The sequence below is a fragment of the Taudactylus pleione genome, unplaced genomic scaffold, assembly GCF_031769625.1.
Source record: "Taudactylus pleione unplaced genomic scaffold, aTauple2 ptg000762l, whole genome shotgun sequence".
Lineage (NCBI taxonomy): Eukaryota > Metazoa > Chordata > Amphibia > Anura > Myobatrachidae > Taudactylus > Taudactylus pleione.
In genome coordinates, this window is record NW_028285164.1 from 2,310,643 (window position 1) to 2,324,138 (window position 13,496).

At 48.2% G+C, this 13,496-nt stretch overlaps 1 protein-coding gene across 1 annotated transcript in view; it reads right to left on the bottom strand.

The window, feature by feature from the left end:
* The window catches only part of DOC2A (double C2 domain alpha), a 134,905-nt gene that overhangs the window by 31,359 nt on the left and 90,050 nt on the right, over positions 1-13,496 (bottom strand). The window contains exon 8 of the mRNA XM_088457475.1: positions 10,916-11,073. Coding sequence (XP_088313601.1) covers positions 10,916-11,073 — 158 coding nt within the window. The remainder of the gene's footprint in view (positions 1-10,915; positions 11,074-13,496) is intronic.

The following is a 13,496-nucleotide window of genomic DNA, read 5'->3' on the forward strand; positions in this document are numbered from 1 at the left end:
TGTTACGGTAACTGTGAGGAGCAGTGTTACGGTAACAGTGAGGAGCAGAGTTATGGTAACTGTGAGGAGCAGTGCTATGGTAACTGAGGAGCAGTGCTATGGTAACTGTGAGGAGCAGTGCTATGGTAACTGTGAGGAGCAGTGTTATGGTAACAGTGAGGAGCAGTGTTATGGTAACAGTGAGGAGCAGTGTTATGGTAACAGTGAGGAGCAGTGTTATGGTAACTGTGAGGAGCAGTGCTATGCTATGTAAATTTGAAGACATGATCACTAAATTCCTGTTCCGGTCACTATCAATTGCTCTGCTATGTTAAGGCCTGATTTACAATGGATCGCACCTGCGATTACGCACTAGTCTCACTGTGATAGTATGCTAAACCATTGCGATCGCTATGCCATCGTAGCACTACACAGGGACGCCCACTTTACCTTATACACATCCGTAATGTTTAGCAAGACTGCAAAACCATCGGTAATATCGAGTATAATCGCAGCCTCACACACACTTGCACAAGCTCTGACCTTACTCAGGAATTGCTAACCTCATCGCCTGTACTGAGGGCCTGATTCAGACCCGCTCGCGAGCGCTCAGTGCTCGCAAGCGGGTTGATGGTCCCCCACTGCACATGCGCACGTCAGAGCTGGCTCCGGCATGCGCATGCGCGAGACCCGGCCAGTGACGGGCGCTCCGTCGCTACGGGTCTCGCACCAAAAAGGGGCGGCTGTCGATTTGGATTGACAGCTCGCCCTGTTTTGGAGGCGGGCAGGGGGGGTGGCTGGCCAAACTGAGTTTGGGGACGGCCTCAATAGTGAGCTTCCGGCTCTATTAGAGCCGGTAGCTCACTGGGGATTGCGATGGACGAGACCCTACCACAAGGGTCTCGTCGCAAGCCCGATGGTCGCAACCATTGTGACCATCACCTGGCCGCTCACAAAAGCGGTGGGTGGTCACCCACAGCTTAGCGAGCGGCCAGGAGGCCGGTTCCAAAGAAAAAAAAATGCCGCCATGATTCGGAGCGAGCGCTCTGAAAGAGTGTCCGGCTCTGAATCAGGCCCACAGTACTCGAGCTGCGTATGACATCGCAGTGGATATCTTATGCACGCCCCTACGTTTCAACGACCACCCCCTGCCCACCCCCCCGTCACCTCCCACAATCGGCACTTCCTGTCAATCACTCTGGGTCTGCGTAGTAACTGCGATGCATGCACTGAACGCAACAATTAGCCGATAGCGTGCATAATCTCAGTTGCGATCCCTTGGAATCATGCCCTTAGATAATAAGCAATGCCATACACACAGATATGATTGCTAAGTTATAGGCACTGTGACGAGCACCTGGACACTAGCTAAGAAGGAAGAGAGCGTAGATTTTAGATATCATTATTGAAATGAGATATACAGCCTTCTATCTGTGCAACCACAAATCCCAAGTGTTCTGCATAAACCGTCTCACACCCAGAAGAAGCCTCCTGACCCCTGGAGCCCATTATTAGGTCCAGCTCTGCAAAAGTTCATAACTTTCCGGCTATAGATGATTGTTAATTAGACAAAGAAGAAGATGCAGGTGAGAGAGGGACATTTCCATAGCTAAGGAGCCACAGAGGGAGGATAATGGCTCAGACTGCAGATTTATGTGTCCGTCGCCCGTGGTACAGAAAACATCATTTCTCAGTACCAGCCTATTTATTATTTCCAGGATGGAATAAGAAGAGGTGTCTTTACTATCATTATCTCCCTATATCTCCCTGAGCTCTCCCAGCCAATGTGACGGATTGCCCAGATCTGTACATCTTACACAGCCTCTTACAGCCAGCTTGTGATTTCCTGAGAGCGGCTGGAGGGGCTGCGGGAGGGGGATCTCGGAACAGTACAAGAGTCTATTCATTTCTATTCCTATAGCGTAACACTTCAATAACTGCTGCCTGGAAGCCACACAGCACTGTGTACATTTTATAAGCATGTCTGTATTGTCTCCAGGTTTTATTTTTTTTACAGCAACCTTATGAAAGTCTAGGGGATGTGGGCGGAGGTAAACTAGGATCCCTTATTGATTCTCTGCTGCTGCATAACTGGTGGCGCTATATACATAAATGATAGCACTTATAGTAATACTGTGGGCTTGTGGGTGAGAAGCGGAGGAGGTGTGACCAGTGCTGTGTGGGTGTAGCCAGAGCCATGTGGGTGTGACCAGTGCTGTGTGGGTGTAGCCAGAGCCATGTGGGCGTGACCAGTGCTGTGTGGGTGTAGCCAGAGCCATGTGGGTGTGACCAGTGCTGTGTGGGTGTAGCCAGAGCCATGTGGGTGTGACCAGTGCTGTGTGGGTGTGACCAGTGCAGTATGGGTGTGGCCAGAGCCATGTGGGTGTGACCAGTGCTGTGTGTGTGTAGCCAGAGCCATGTGGGCGTGACCAGTGCTGTGTGGGTGTAGCCAGAGCCATGTGGGTGTGACCAGTGCTGTGTGGGTGTGACCAGTGCAGTATGGGTGTGGCCAGAGCCATGTGGGCGTGACCAGTGCTGTGTGTGTGTAGCCAGAGCCATGTGGGCGTGACCAGTGCTGTGTGGGTGTAGCCAGAGCCATGTGGGTGTGACCAGTGCTGTGTGGGTGTGACCAATGCAGTATGGGTGTGGCCAGAGCCATGTGGGCCCCTAAATACGTAAAGGAGGAAAACTGCATCATTTTGTGAGGAAATTAGAAATATAATTGTAATACTTATGATTTAAGGGCAATCGTGTGAGCGGCTGGTCGTCATCATGATGTCATGATAATGGGCCTATTTTTATGTGGATGTCTGGGGCTTCACTCTGTTATTGTTATTCTGGCCCTGATAGGAGAGAGATGGGTGGTATTTCCAGGTTGCTTGGCATCACGATTGACATGTACGGTTTAGGTGTTCAGTCTACTCCGGCAAATTCCTCTACATCACCATACTATCACCAACCGGACAAGCTGGGTGAGCAGATTGTCAGCAGGTAGATAGAAATGGACAGTGGTCCCCTCTCCCTGTCATAGATCTCAGATCTGTCATAAATGTTTCATTTATCCTCACAAACATGTGACCGAACAGTTACAATCAGGCAAAGATATGATCTGGCAATATAAACGGTAGTATTAAAGGATACCAGTCTGTCCTGGAAGCCGGGAACAGGGAGATTAGAGCCAAAGGCAGAAAACGTGCACAGGCAAAATAATCCAGGAACAAGAGCTGCCAACAGCCTACTGCCCTCACCCAGGCAGAGAAGAGTAAATCCCCGGCACCTCAGGACAGGTGGGATATCCGCGCAATGGGCAACTCATACCAGTGTGTTGTTCCATAGATACATGTTATCTCTTCTGGTGTCTAAGGGGCATATGTATTAAATGTAATAAGAAATGAACATTCGCAGGAATGTATAAAAAAAAACATGCAGGCACAGGGGGTCCGACAGAAGCCCATCCCTGTGATGTGTTATAAAGCTGTACTTCTCTTCTGTTTTATTCCTCCACAGCGCTACTACGCTTGCGTGCTCCCTCTGCTGCCGTCCCTCTATTACGTATCATTCGGGTAATACTTAATATTTGTAGGTATTGCCCAAAAATGGGTGTTTTGGGGGCGATATGCAGCAAATATTAAATGATAAATGGGCTCCTAAATCCTGAGAGATCCTAGTTAAAATTATTTCTCCCAGGGTATCCGGTCTTTAGGTCTACATTGTCTAGAAAGGCAATGGAAGATAGACAGGCAATAGATAGACAGGGACTGAAGGTCGACAGGGTCTGAAGGTCGACACACTAAAGGCCGACTGGTGACAAGGTCGCCAGGTACTGTAGGTCGATAGGCAATAGGTTGACAGGGACTGAAGGTCAACAGGCAATAGGTCGACAGGGTCTGAAGGTCGACAGGGTCAGAAGGTCGACATACTAAAGGTTGACTGGTAACAAGGTCGACAGGGTCATTAGGTCGACACTCATATAGTCGACATACATATGGTCAACAGGTCGACACCCATAGAGTCTACATGCAAATGGTCGACATGGGTCAACAATCAAATAGTCGACATGAAAATGGTCGGCACGTGTCGATACTCAGCTAGCCGACGTGAAAATGGTCGACACGTGTCGCCGCTCAGGTAGTCGACATGAAAATGGTTGTCACATGTCGACACTTAGTCGACATGAAATGGTTGCCACGTGTCGCCACTGATTTGGTCGACATGCAAATGGTTGCCACAGGTCGACACTCATATAGTCGACATGCAAATAGTCAACACATGTTTTTGTTTGTTTTTTTGCCCTAATCTTTATTTCTAACCCTCCTCTTGGTGCCTCACCCGAAGTGCCTAACTGTCGGGGTAAGTGCCTAACCCTAACCATCAGGGTAAGTGCCTAGCCACTGGGGTAAGTACCTAACCCTAACCGTCGGAGTAAGTGCCTAACCCTAACCTCGGGGTAAGTGCCTATCCCTGACACTGACCCTAACTCTAAAAAAAAAAAAAAGTGTCGACCATTTGACTATATGAGTGTCGACCTACTGCCTGTCGACCTTCACACCTGTCAACCTTGTTACTAGTCGACCCATCGGAGTAAGTGCCTAACCCTGACACTAACCCTAAAAAAAAAAAAAAATGTGTCGACCATTTGACTATATGAGTGTCGACCTACTGCCTGTCGACCTTCATACCCGTCGACCTTGTTACCAATCAACCTTTAGTGTGTCGACCTTTAGTGTGTCGACCTTCTGACCCTGTCGACCTGCAGTCCCTGTCGACCTACTGCCAGTCGACCTTCATACCTGTCGACCTTGTTACCACGTTACGACCTTTAGTGTCGACCTTCTGACACTGTCGACCTACTGCCTGTCAACCTTTAGTACCTGTCGTCCTATTGCCTGTCGACCTTTTGTACCTGTCGACCTACTGCATGTCGACCTTCAGTACCTGTCGACCTTGTTACCAGTCGACCTTTAGTGTGTCGACCTTCAGACCCTGTCGACCTTCAGTCCCTGTCTATCTATTGCCTGTCTATCTTCCATTGTCTACCTAAACACTGTCTATCTAGACAATGTAGACCCATTGAACCATAGCTGTACTAAGCCTTGGGGGCATATGTATCAAAGCCTGATGTGAGATATATATCACCAACCAATCAGCTTCTAACTTACATTTTGCAGGCTGTGTTTAAGAAATGATAGCTTGGAGCTGATTGGTTGGTGATATATATTTCACAATTTTATCTCACACCAAGCTTTGATACAGAGGCCCCTTGGGGAGAGATAAAGTGGATGGTGATAAAACACCAACCAATCTGCTCCTAACTGTCACTTTAAAGACTGCTTGAAAAATGACAGTTAGGAGCTAATTGGTTGGTACTTTATCTCCATCTACTTTGTCTCTCTCCAAAGACGGGATGCATGACGTATCGCATTCAGGATGTGATGCCACCCGCCACTCATCCCATGCACGCCAGCGTTAATTACGCTGGTATGTATGACGGAAAACACGAAGGACAGCTTTCTCGGTAAGAGCTGTCCGTTGCGAATCCGGAATTTCCGGGTCTGTGGCCCACAAGTCCCTCTGGCGTCCTGCGCATACGTGGGGGGTGCTGGGAGGGATCCAATTGAATCCCTCACACGGGGGGGGGGGGGCCTCGCGAATAGAAGCTCATAGGTTTCTATTGGGCAACGCCATCTGAAGATGGCATTGCCCACTGCATCTAAACCCTGTGATATATTGCATTCCCGGGGCTTGATGCATATGAGAGGTGCGGTCAGACCACCGAAAATTGCATTTTCAGGGGTTTGACCGCATTTTTTCCATTGCTACATCCTGCCCCATGTACATACATAGACCACTTAGAGCCTTCAAAATATCACATATATATACATTTTTCATGCCGTTCAATGCTGATAATAGCATATCCCCCTGCACGCCATCTTCACCACTGCTGTCAGATATTTAGCCATCGGTCCCCACTACCCCACACCTGCCGTCTTAACACATAAAGTATGAATTCATACACAAGTTTGTAATAAAATAAATGACACATCGGCGCTATGAGGAACGTTAATAAACAGTTTTAGAAATATAACTTTTGCAGTTAGATAATATTTACACTTTTACATTTGCTGTTGATTTTGACATTTATACATTTGTTGGAGGATCTTCTCCCTGCTGGAAGCGTAAATGCTTTTCCCTATCTCCGCAGTAACGATGGCGCTATCTCTTCTCTCCCAGCTGATAAGTCTGGTGCCAGAATTTCTCGCATGTTTTGTAAACACATTATTATTTCATTTCAGTTTAGTTATCTCTCTAGTTTCATATACCCCCTATGTCGCTCCCTCTGATTGCTTTGTTTTCTTCAGCTCTGTAACTTTGCGGCACTGGACATTGGACAGTATTTATCTCGTATACTTATAATAAAACTGTGACATATAATTGCTGCTGTGATAGTTTATTTGTCCCCGCTATCTACGGCCTCTCATCTAAGCCAGGTTTCCTAGGGCGGTTTCAGAGTCTCTCTGCATATAGATCATCAGAGTATCAGGGAGTAGGACGCTGGGACTGACTGATTGATAGCACCCACCTGACCATTACAGAGCCATGTAACACGGATGTCCTAGTTTTATTCTCCACTGCTTGGAGATCTTGTTATGTGTATCAAACATTAACTACAGAAAAGGTTAAAATGTAATTTAAATAAATTAACACCCCTCTCCTGTACTTAGCACACTGTGCACATGTCACTAACAAGCAGGTTATGTAGCACTTCCAAGGACGGAAATAAGTGAAACAAGGCAGAAATCTCTGAACTGAGATCTGGTAATTTGCCTGAAATAATGGCGCTTAATATAGGTGTTGCATAGCGACATTGCCTCACACGACACCACTAATTACTGCCTCAGCTCTGCGAAAGACTAGAGTGTGTGAGCAGGGATCAGACATAAAGGCATATTGCTGGAGGATCAGTGAGATCCCAGCCTGGTGAGTGTGAGCAGGGATCAGGCATAAAGGCATATTGCTGGGAGATCAGTGAGATCACAGCCTGGTGAGTGTGAGCAGGGATCAGACATGAAGGCATATTGCTGGGGGATCAGTGAGATCCCAGCCTGGTGAGTGTGTGAGCAGGGATCAGGCATAAAGGCATATTGCTGGAGGATCAGTGAGATCCCAGGCTGGTGAGTGTGAGCAGGGATCAGGCATGAAGGCATATTGCTGGGTGATCAGTGAGATCCCAGCCTGGTGAGTTTGTGAGCAGGGATCAGACATAAAGGCATATTGCTGGGGGATCAGTGAGATCCCAGCCTGGTGAGTGTGTGAGCAGGGATCAGGCATAAAGGCATATTGCTGGGAGATCAGTGAGATCCCAGCCTGGTGAGTGTGTGAGCAGGGATCAGACATAAAGGCATATTGCTGGGTGATCAGTGAGATCCCAGCCTGTGAGTGTGTGAGCAGGGATCAGACATAAAGATATTGCTGGGGGATCAGTGAGATCCCAGCCTGGTGAGTGTGTGAGCAGGGATTAGGCATAAAGGCATATTGCTGGGGGATCATTGAGATCCCAGCCTGGTGAGTGTGAGCAGGGATCAGGCATAAAGGCATATTGCTGGGGGATCAGTGAGATCCCAGCCTGGTGAGTGTGAGCAGGGATCAGACATAAAGGCATATTGCTGGGGGATCAGTGAGATCCCAGCCTGGTGAGTGTGTGAGCAGGGATCAGGCATAAAGGCATATTGCTGGGAGATCAGTGAGATCCCAGCCTGGTGAGTGTGTGAGCAGGGATCAGGCATAAAGGCATATTGCTGGGGGATCAGTGAGATCCCAGGCTGGTGAGTGTGAGCAGGGATCAGACATAAAGGCATATTGCTGGAGGATCAGTGAGATCCCAGCCTGGTGAGTGTGTGAGCAGGGATCAGACATAAAGACATATTGCTGGGAGATCAGTGAGATCCCAGGCTGGTGAGTGTGAGCAGGGATCAGACATGAAGGCATATTGCTGGGGGATCAGTGAGATCCCAGCCTGGTGAGTGTGAGCAGGGATCAGGCATAAAGGCATATTGCTGGGGGATCAGTGAGATCCCAGCCTGGTGAGTGTGAGCAGGGATCAGACATAAAGGCATATTGCTGGGGGATCAGTGAGATCCCAGCCTGGTGAGTGTGTGAGCAGGGATCAGACATAAAGGCATATTGCTGGGGGATCAGTGAGATCCCAGCCTGGTGAGTGTGAGCAGGGATCAGACATAAAGGCAAATTGCTGGAGGATCAGTGAGATCCCAGCCTGGTGAGTGTGTGAGCAGGGATCAGACATAAAGACATATTGCTGGGAGATCAGTGAGATCCCAGGCTGGTGAATGTGAGCAGGGATCAGACATGAAGGCATATTGCTGGGGGATCAGTGAGATCCCAGCCTGGTGAGTGTGAGCAGGGATCAGGCATAAAGGCATATTGCTGGAAGATCAGTGAGATCCCAGGCTGGTGAGTGTGAGCAGGGATCAGACATGAAGGCATATTGCTGGGGGATCAGTGAGATCCCAGCCTGGTGAGTGTGTGAGCAGGGATCAGACATGAAGGCATATTGCTGGGGGATCAGTGAGATCCCAGTCTGGTGAGTGTGTGAGCAGGGATCAGACATATTGCTGGGAGATCAGTGAGGTCCCAGCCTGGTGAGTGTGAGCAGGGATCAGACATAAAGGCATATTGCTGGGGGATCAGTGAGATCCCAGCCTGGTGAGTGTGAGCAGGGATCAGACATAAAGACATATTGCTGGGAGATCAGTGAGATCACAGCCTGGTGAGTGTGAGCAGGGATCAGACATAAAGGCATATTGCTGGGGGATCAGTGAGATCCCAGCCTGGTGAGTGTGAGCCGGGATCAGACATAAAGACATATTGCTGGGAGATCAGTGAGGTCCCAGCCTGGTGAGTGTGTGAGCAGGGATCAGACATAAAGACATATTGCTGTGGGATCAGTGAGATCCCAGCCTGGTGAGTGTGAGCAGGGATCAGACATAAAGGCATATTGCTGGGAGATCAGTGAGATCCCAGCCTGGTGAGTGTGAGCAGGGATCAGACATGAAGGCATATTGCTGGGGGATCAGTGAGATCCCAGCCTGGTGAGTTTGAGCAGGGATCAGACATAAAGACATATTGCTGGGAGATCAGTGAGATCCCAGGCTGGTGAGTGTGAGCAGGGATCAGACATGAAGGCATATTGCTGGGGGATCAGTGAGATCCCAGCCTGTGAGTGTGTGAGCAGGGATCAGACATGAAGGCATATTGCTGGGGGATCAGTGAGATCCCAGTCTGGTGAGTGTGTGAGCAGGGATCAGACATAAAGGCATATTGCTGGGTGATCAGTGAGATCACAGGCTGGTGAGTGTGAGCAGGGATCAGACATGAAGGCATATTGCTGGGAGATCAGTGAGATCCCAGGCTGGTGAGTGTGAGCAGGGATCAGACATAAAGGCATATTGCTGGGAGATCAGTGAGATCCCAGGCTGGTGAGTGTGAGCAGGGATCAGACATGAAGGCATATTGCTGGGAGATCAGTGAGATCCCAGGCTGGTGAGTGTGAGCAGGGATCAGACATAAAGGCATATTGCTGGGAGATCAGTGAGATCCCAGCCTGGTGAGTGTGAGCAGGGATCATACATAAAGACATATTGCTGGGTGATCAGTGAGATCCCAGCCTGGTGAGTGTGTGAGCAGGTATCAGACATAAAGGCATATTGCTGGGGGATCAGTGAGATCCCAGCCTGGTGAGTGTGAGCAGGGATCAGACATGAAGGCATATTGCTGGGAGATCAGTGAGATCCCAGCCTGGTGAGTGTGTGAGCAGGGATCAGACATGAAGGCATATTGCTGGGAGATCAGTGAGATCCCAGGCTGGTGAGTGTGAGCAGGGATCAGACATAAAGGCATATTGCTGGGAGATCAGTGAGATCCCAGCCTGGTGAGTGTGTGAGCAGGGATCAGACATGAAGGCATATTGCTGGGAGATCAGTGAGATGCCAGGCTGGTGAGTGTGAGCAGGGATCAGACATAAAGGCATATTGCTGGGAGATCAGTGAGATCCCAGCCTGGTGAATGTGTGAGCAGGGATCAGACATAAAGGCATATTGTATGGGGATTAGTGAGATCCCAGCCTGTGAGTAGGGATCAGACATAAAGACATATTGTATGGGGATTAGTGAGATCCCAGCCTGTGAGTAGGGATCAGACATAAAGACATATTGTATGGGGATTAGTGAGATCCCAACCTGTGAGCAGGGATCAATCATAAAGGATCCCATTTATCAGTCAATATTTGTGGTTTATTCCCCTGAAAACACCCGTGTTCTGCATGCTTCTGAAGTTGGCGTACACTCCCATGACACATCCACTAGACAGAACAGTTTTATGCGTCTGCAAGGTCACCGCCAATTTACTGCGCAGAATCCCCACACTTGGCATGGGCGGAAGTGGCCTTATTCTGAGGTGGGAGCAGAATAATCAAGTAATCTTGTCAATGGATAAACCATGCTGCAATGCAAGGGGGGGGGGGCAAAGACATTTATTATTTTTGCATGCAGGGTAAACACTGGCAGCTTTTGCATGTAGCCCATACATGCTGGACAGCTTTATTGTTACACTGCAATTTAGAGTTGAGCTAGCAAATGCCCCTCTCAGATCTATATCTGCCTGTACATTTAACATCTCCCCCACCCGCAGTGCAACATGGTTCTACCAAGGTACAAAGCTCAGTTGGGCAGTAGAATCTTTATCTTCTGTGTCATTTCACTGTATGTAATTTGTATAACTATCCACTCAGTACATAGTGATGAGTAATACATTGGCCCTTTATAAATAAAAGACAATAATAATAATTACAGGGCTATGGTTATATAGTCACTTTTTCTTTCATTAATGTGAATCATACTTAGAAAATGAATAAAGTACTCACGTTTTGACGTATGGGTCTGAAAAACCATTTACATCCATAGCTGCAAGATGGGCACAACGCACAATGCCCACCACAAGACCCCCGCGCTCAGTGCTGTACGTCAGAGATAGGAGGATCCTCCCCCGCTCTTCCAGCTCCCACTCTTGGCACCGTTCAAGCTGAGGCGACAAAGTGGGGGCCAAAGTTAGTGAAGGCTAGAATGACGCATAGATATACATCTGTGTCTGCATATACCTATCCTCAATATGTCATACAGAGCGAGACGCCCAGCACAAATGAGATGCTCCGAGTGGTGTAGCTTAGCATCTTTTTCTTTAAGTTTGGCGTCTTATTTGCATCACAATCGCGGCAGAACACCACTCACGCTGAACTGGAAATGCCGGGCTGTACCTTTAACCGCACAGGAATTAGACTAAGGGCCTGATTCAGACCCGCTCACGAGCGCATAGCGCTCGCAAGTGAGTCGATGGCCTGGCAGTGCGCATGTGCGAGCCCCAGAGCGAGTGAGAAATCACTTGCTCTGAAGCCTGCTACAAGACCAGGCGGCTGTCGATGTTGATCGACAGCTTGCTCCATTTTGTAGGCGGCTCGGGGGGGTGGCTTCACAAACGGAGGCATTCCCGAAAGAACGCCTGCCGTTTGTGGGTGGCCCTACTGACATCTATTAGAGCAGGAAGTTCACTGGGGCTTGTGGTGGAGGAGACCCTACCACAAGGGTCTCGTCGCAAGCCCGATGGTCGTGAAAATCGCGACCATTGCCAGGCCACCCATACAAGCTGTGGGTGGTCACCCACAGCCTAGCGAGCGGCCTGGAGGCCGGGGTAAAAGAAAAACCAGCCCGCCCTGAGTCAGAGCGAGCACTCGCAAATAGCGAGCGCCTTTGAATTGGCCTAAACACGTATAAAATCGCAGATGAAGTGCAACAGAACTTTGCGTGAGAGAAAGCCGTGGCCGGTGCCTTGAGGCACTTTGTATACAGATTCAGGCTCAGTCGCACACAGATGTACGAATGTCGCACATCCAATTGATCAGTGTAATCTAGCAAAGTAGTTTTGTCGCTTCCAGTTGTTTTATTTGTGTGAGTTAGAATCACAATTTGAGGGAAAAAGATGCAGCTGAAGCCACAGTGTATGAGCTCACATCTGTGTGTGTGTGTTAATGCCCAAAAGAAGATTGGGCATTAACATACAGAACGTTCATGGCAAAAGGAGAAGAAAGTATAAGAGTTGTCTTAGGTGGCGCACTAATGTCAATTAAAATATAACTTTTATTATTATTGTTCTATAAAATGTGCGTGTTTACAGCAAAACATTTAAAACCTATACGAACATACATGCATTTGTGAATGACAATACAAATAAAGATTGTGATAATAAAAACTGAAAAAAGTCCCACTGTATGTTTATTTCAATTTTAATACTGAAATTGTCTAACAGTGTGTGTATTGATATAGTTAACTACTCTAGTATAGTCTCCGGGTGAGCCTTGATAAAGCACTTTACTAGTGAAACGCTCGTTGGCGGCAGTCCCACTGCTCTAATAAATCATTATGATATGTGATACTAAATCTCAGTGTGTGTAAATGAAGCTGTCTCACCTAACCATACAGGCAGGGAGTTACTCGAAATGACGCTATGTTAACTCAATGATCGTGTCTGCCTGGATAATGTTACCTGATAGTGACAGCCTCTTGCTCGAGTCCCAAAAAGTGCAATTTAATATAATAATCTACTATTCTGCAAATGTAACAATTGTGGCAACCTGTCATTGTGTGGACAGCAGCAGGCAGATAGTAGCCTATGAATGTGTACCACTGAACTATCATATTATATATAGCCCGATAAGTTAAATATATTTTGACAGATTAAACGCACAGTTTCTTTACTCAATTCTAAGTGTGAGATCCAATTTACTTTCAAAACACTTATTGAATTACATCATATGGTGCTATCAGGATCTAGTTAATAGACCGGCGGACTAAATGCCGCCTGTCTATATCCCGACATCAGAAGACCGGCAAGGGACAGAAGATAGGTATCGAAATACTGATGGCTATCTTCATCCCGATGCTGAAGTGGCGAAGGACGCCGGACCAATGGAGGCGAGTCCGGCCGTCCCAAGCACTTAGTCTCGAGGGGGGTGGGGTTAGGATTAGGCAATCCTGGGGGGATTTAGGCTTAGGCACGCCCCCTGGGGAGGGTTAGGGTTAGGCTAGGGGAAGGGGGGTTAGGGTTAGGTGCCGCTGGGCGGACCTTAGGGTTTGGCATTCCCCAGGAGGGTTAGGTTTAGGGTGTGGGGGAGGGAGGGGGAGTTAGTATTAGGCACTCCCAGGGGGAGCTTAGGGTTAGGCACCACCATGGTAGTTTAGGGTTAGGCACCCCTAAGTGAGGGTTAGGGGGGAGAGGGGATGGTTAGGTGACTTATCTGTGCTGTCGGGATTTCCTGCTGTTGGGATGATGCTGTCTGGATTTGAAGCAGCCGCTAAACAGCTGCAGACATTTCAATCCCATTCCGGTGGTATCACTATGATGGGTTATTCTAATATTAAGGTGTGTTCATCAAGCTGTCTTATCTAATCATA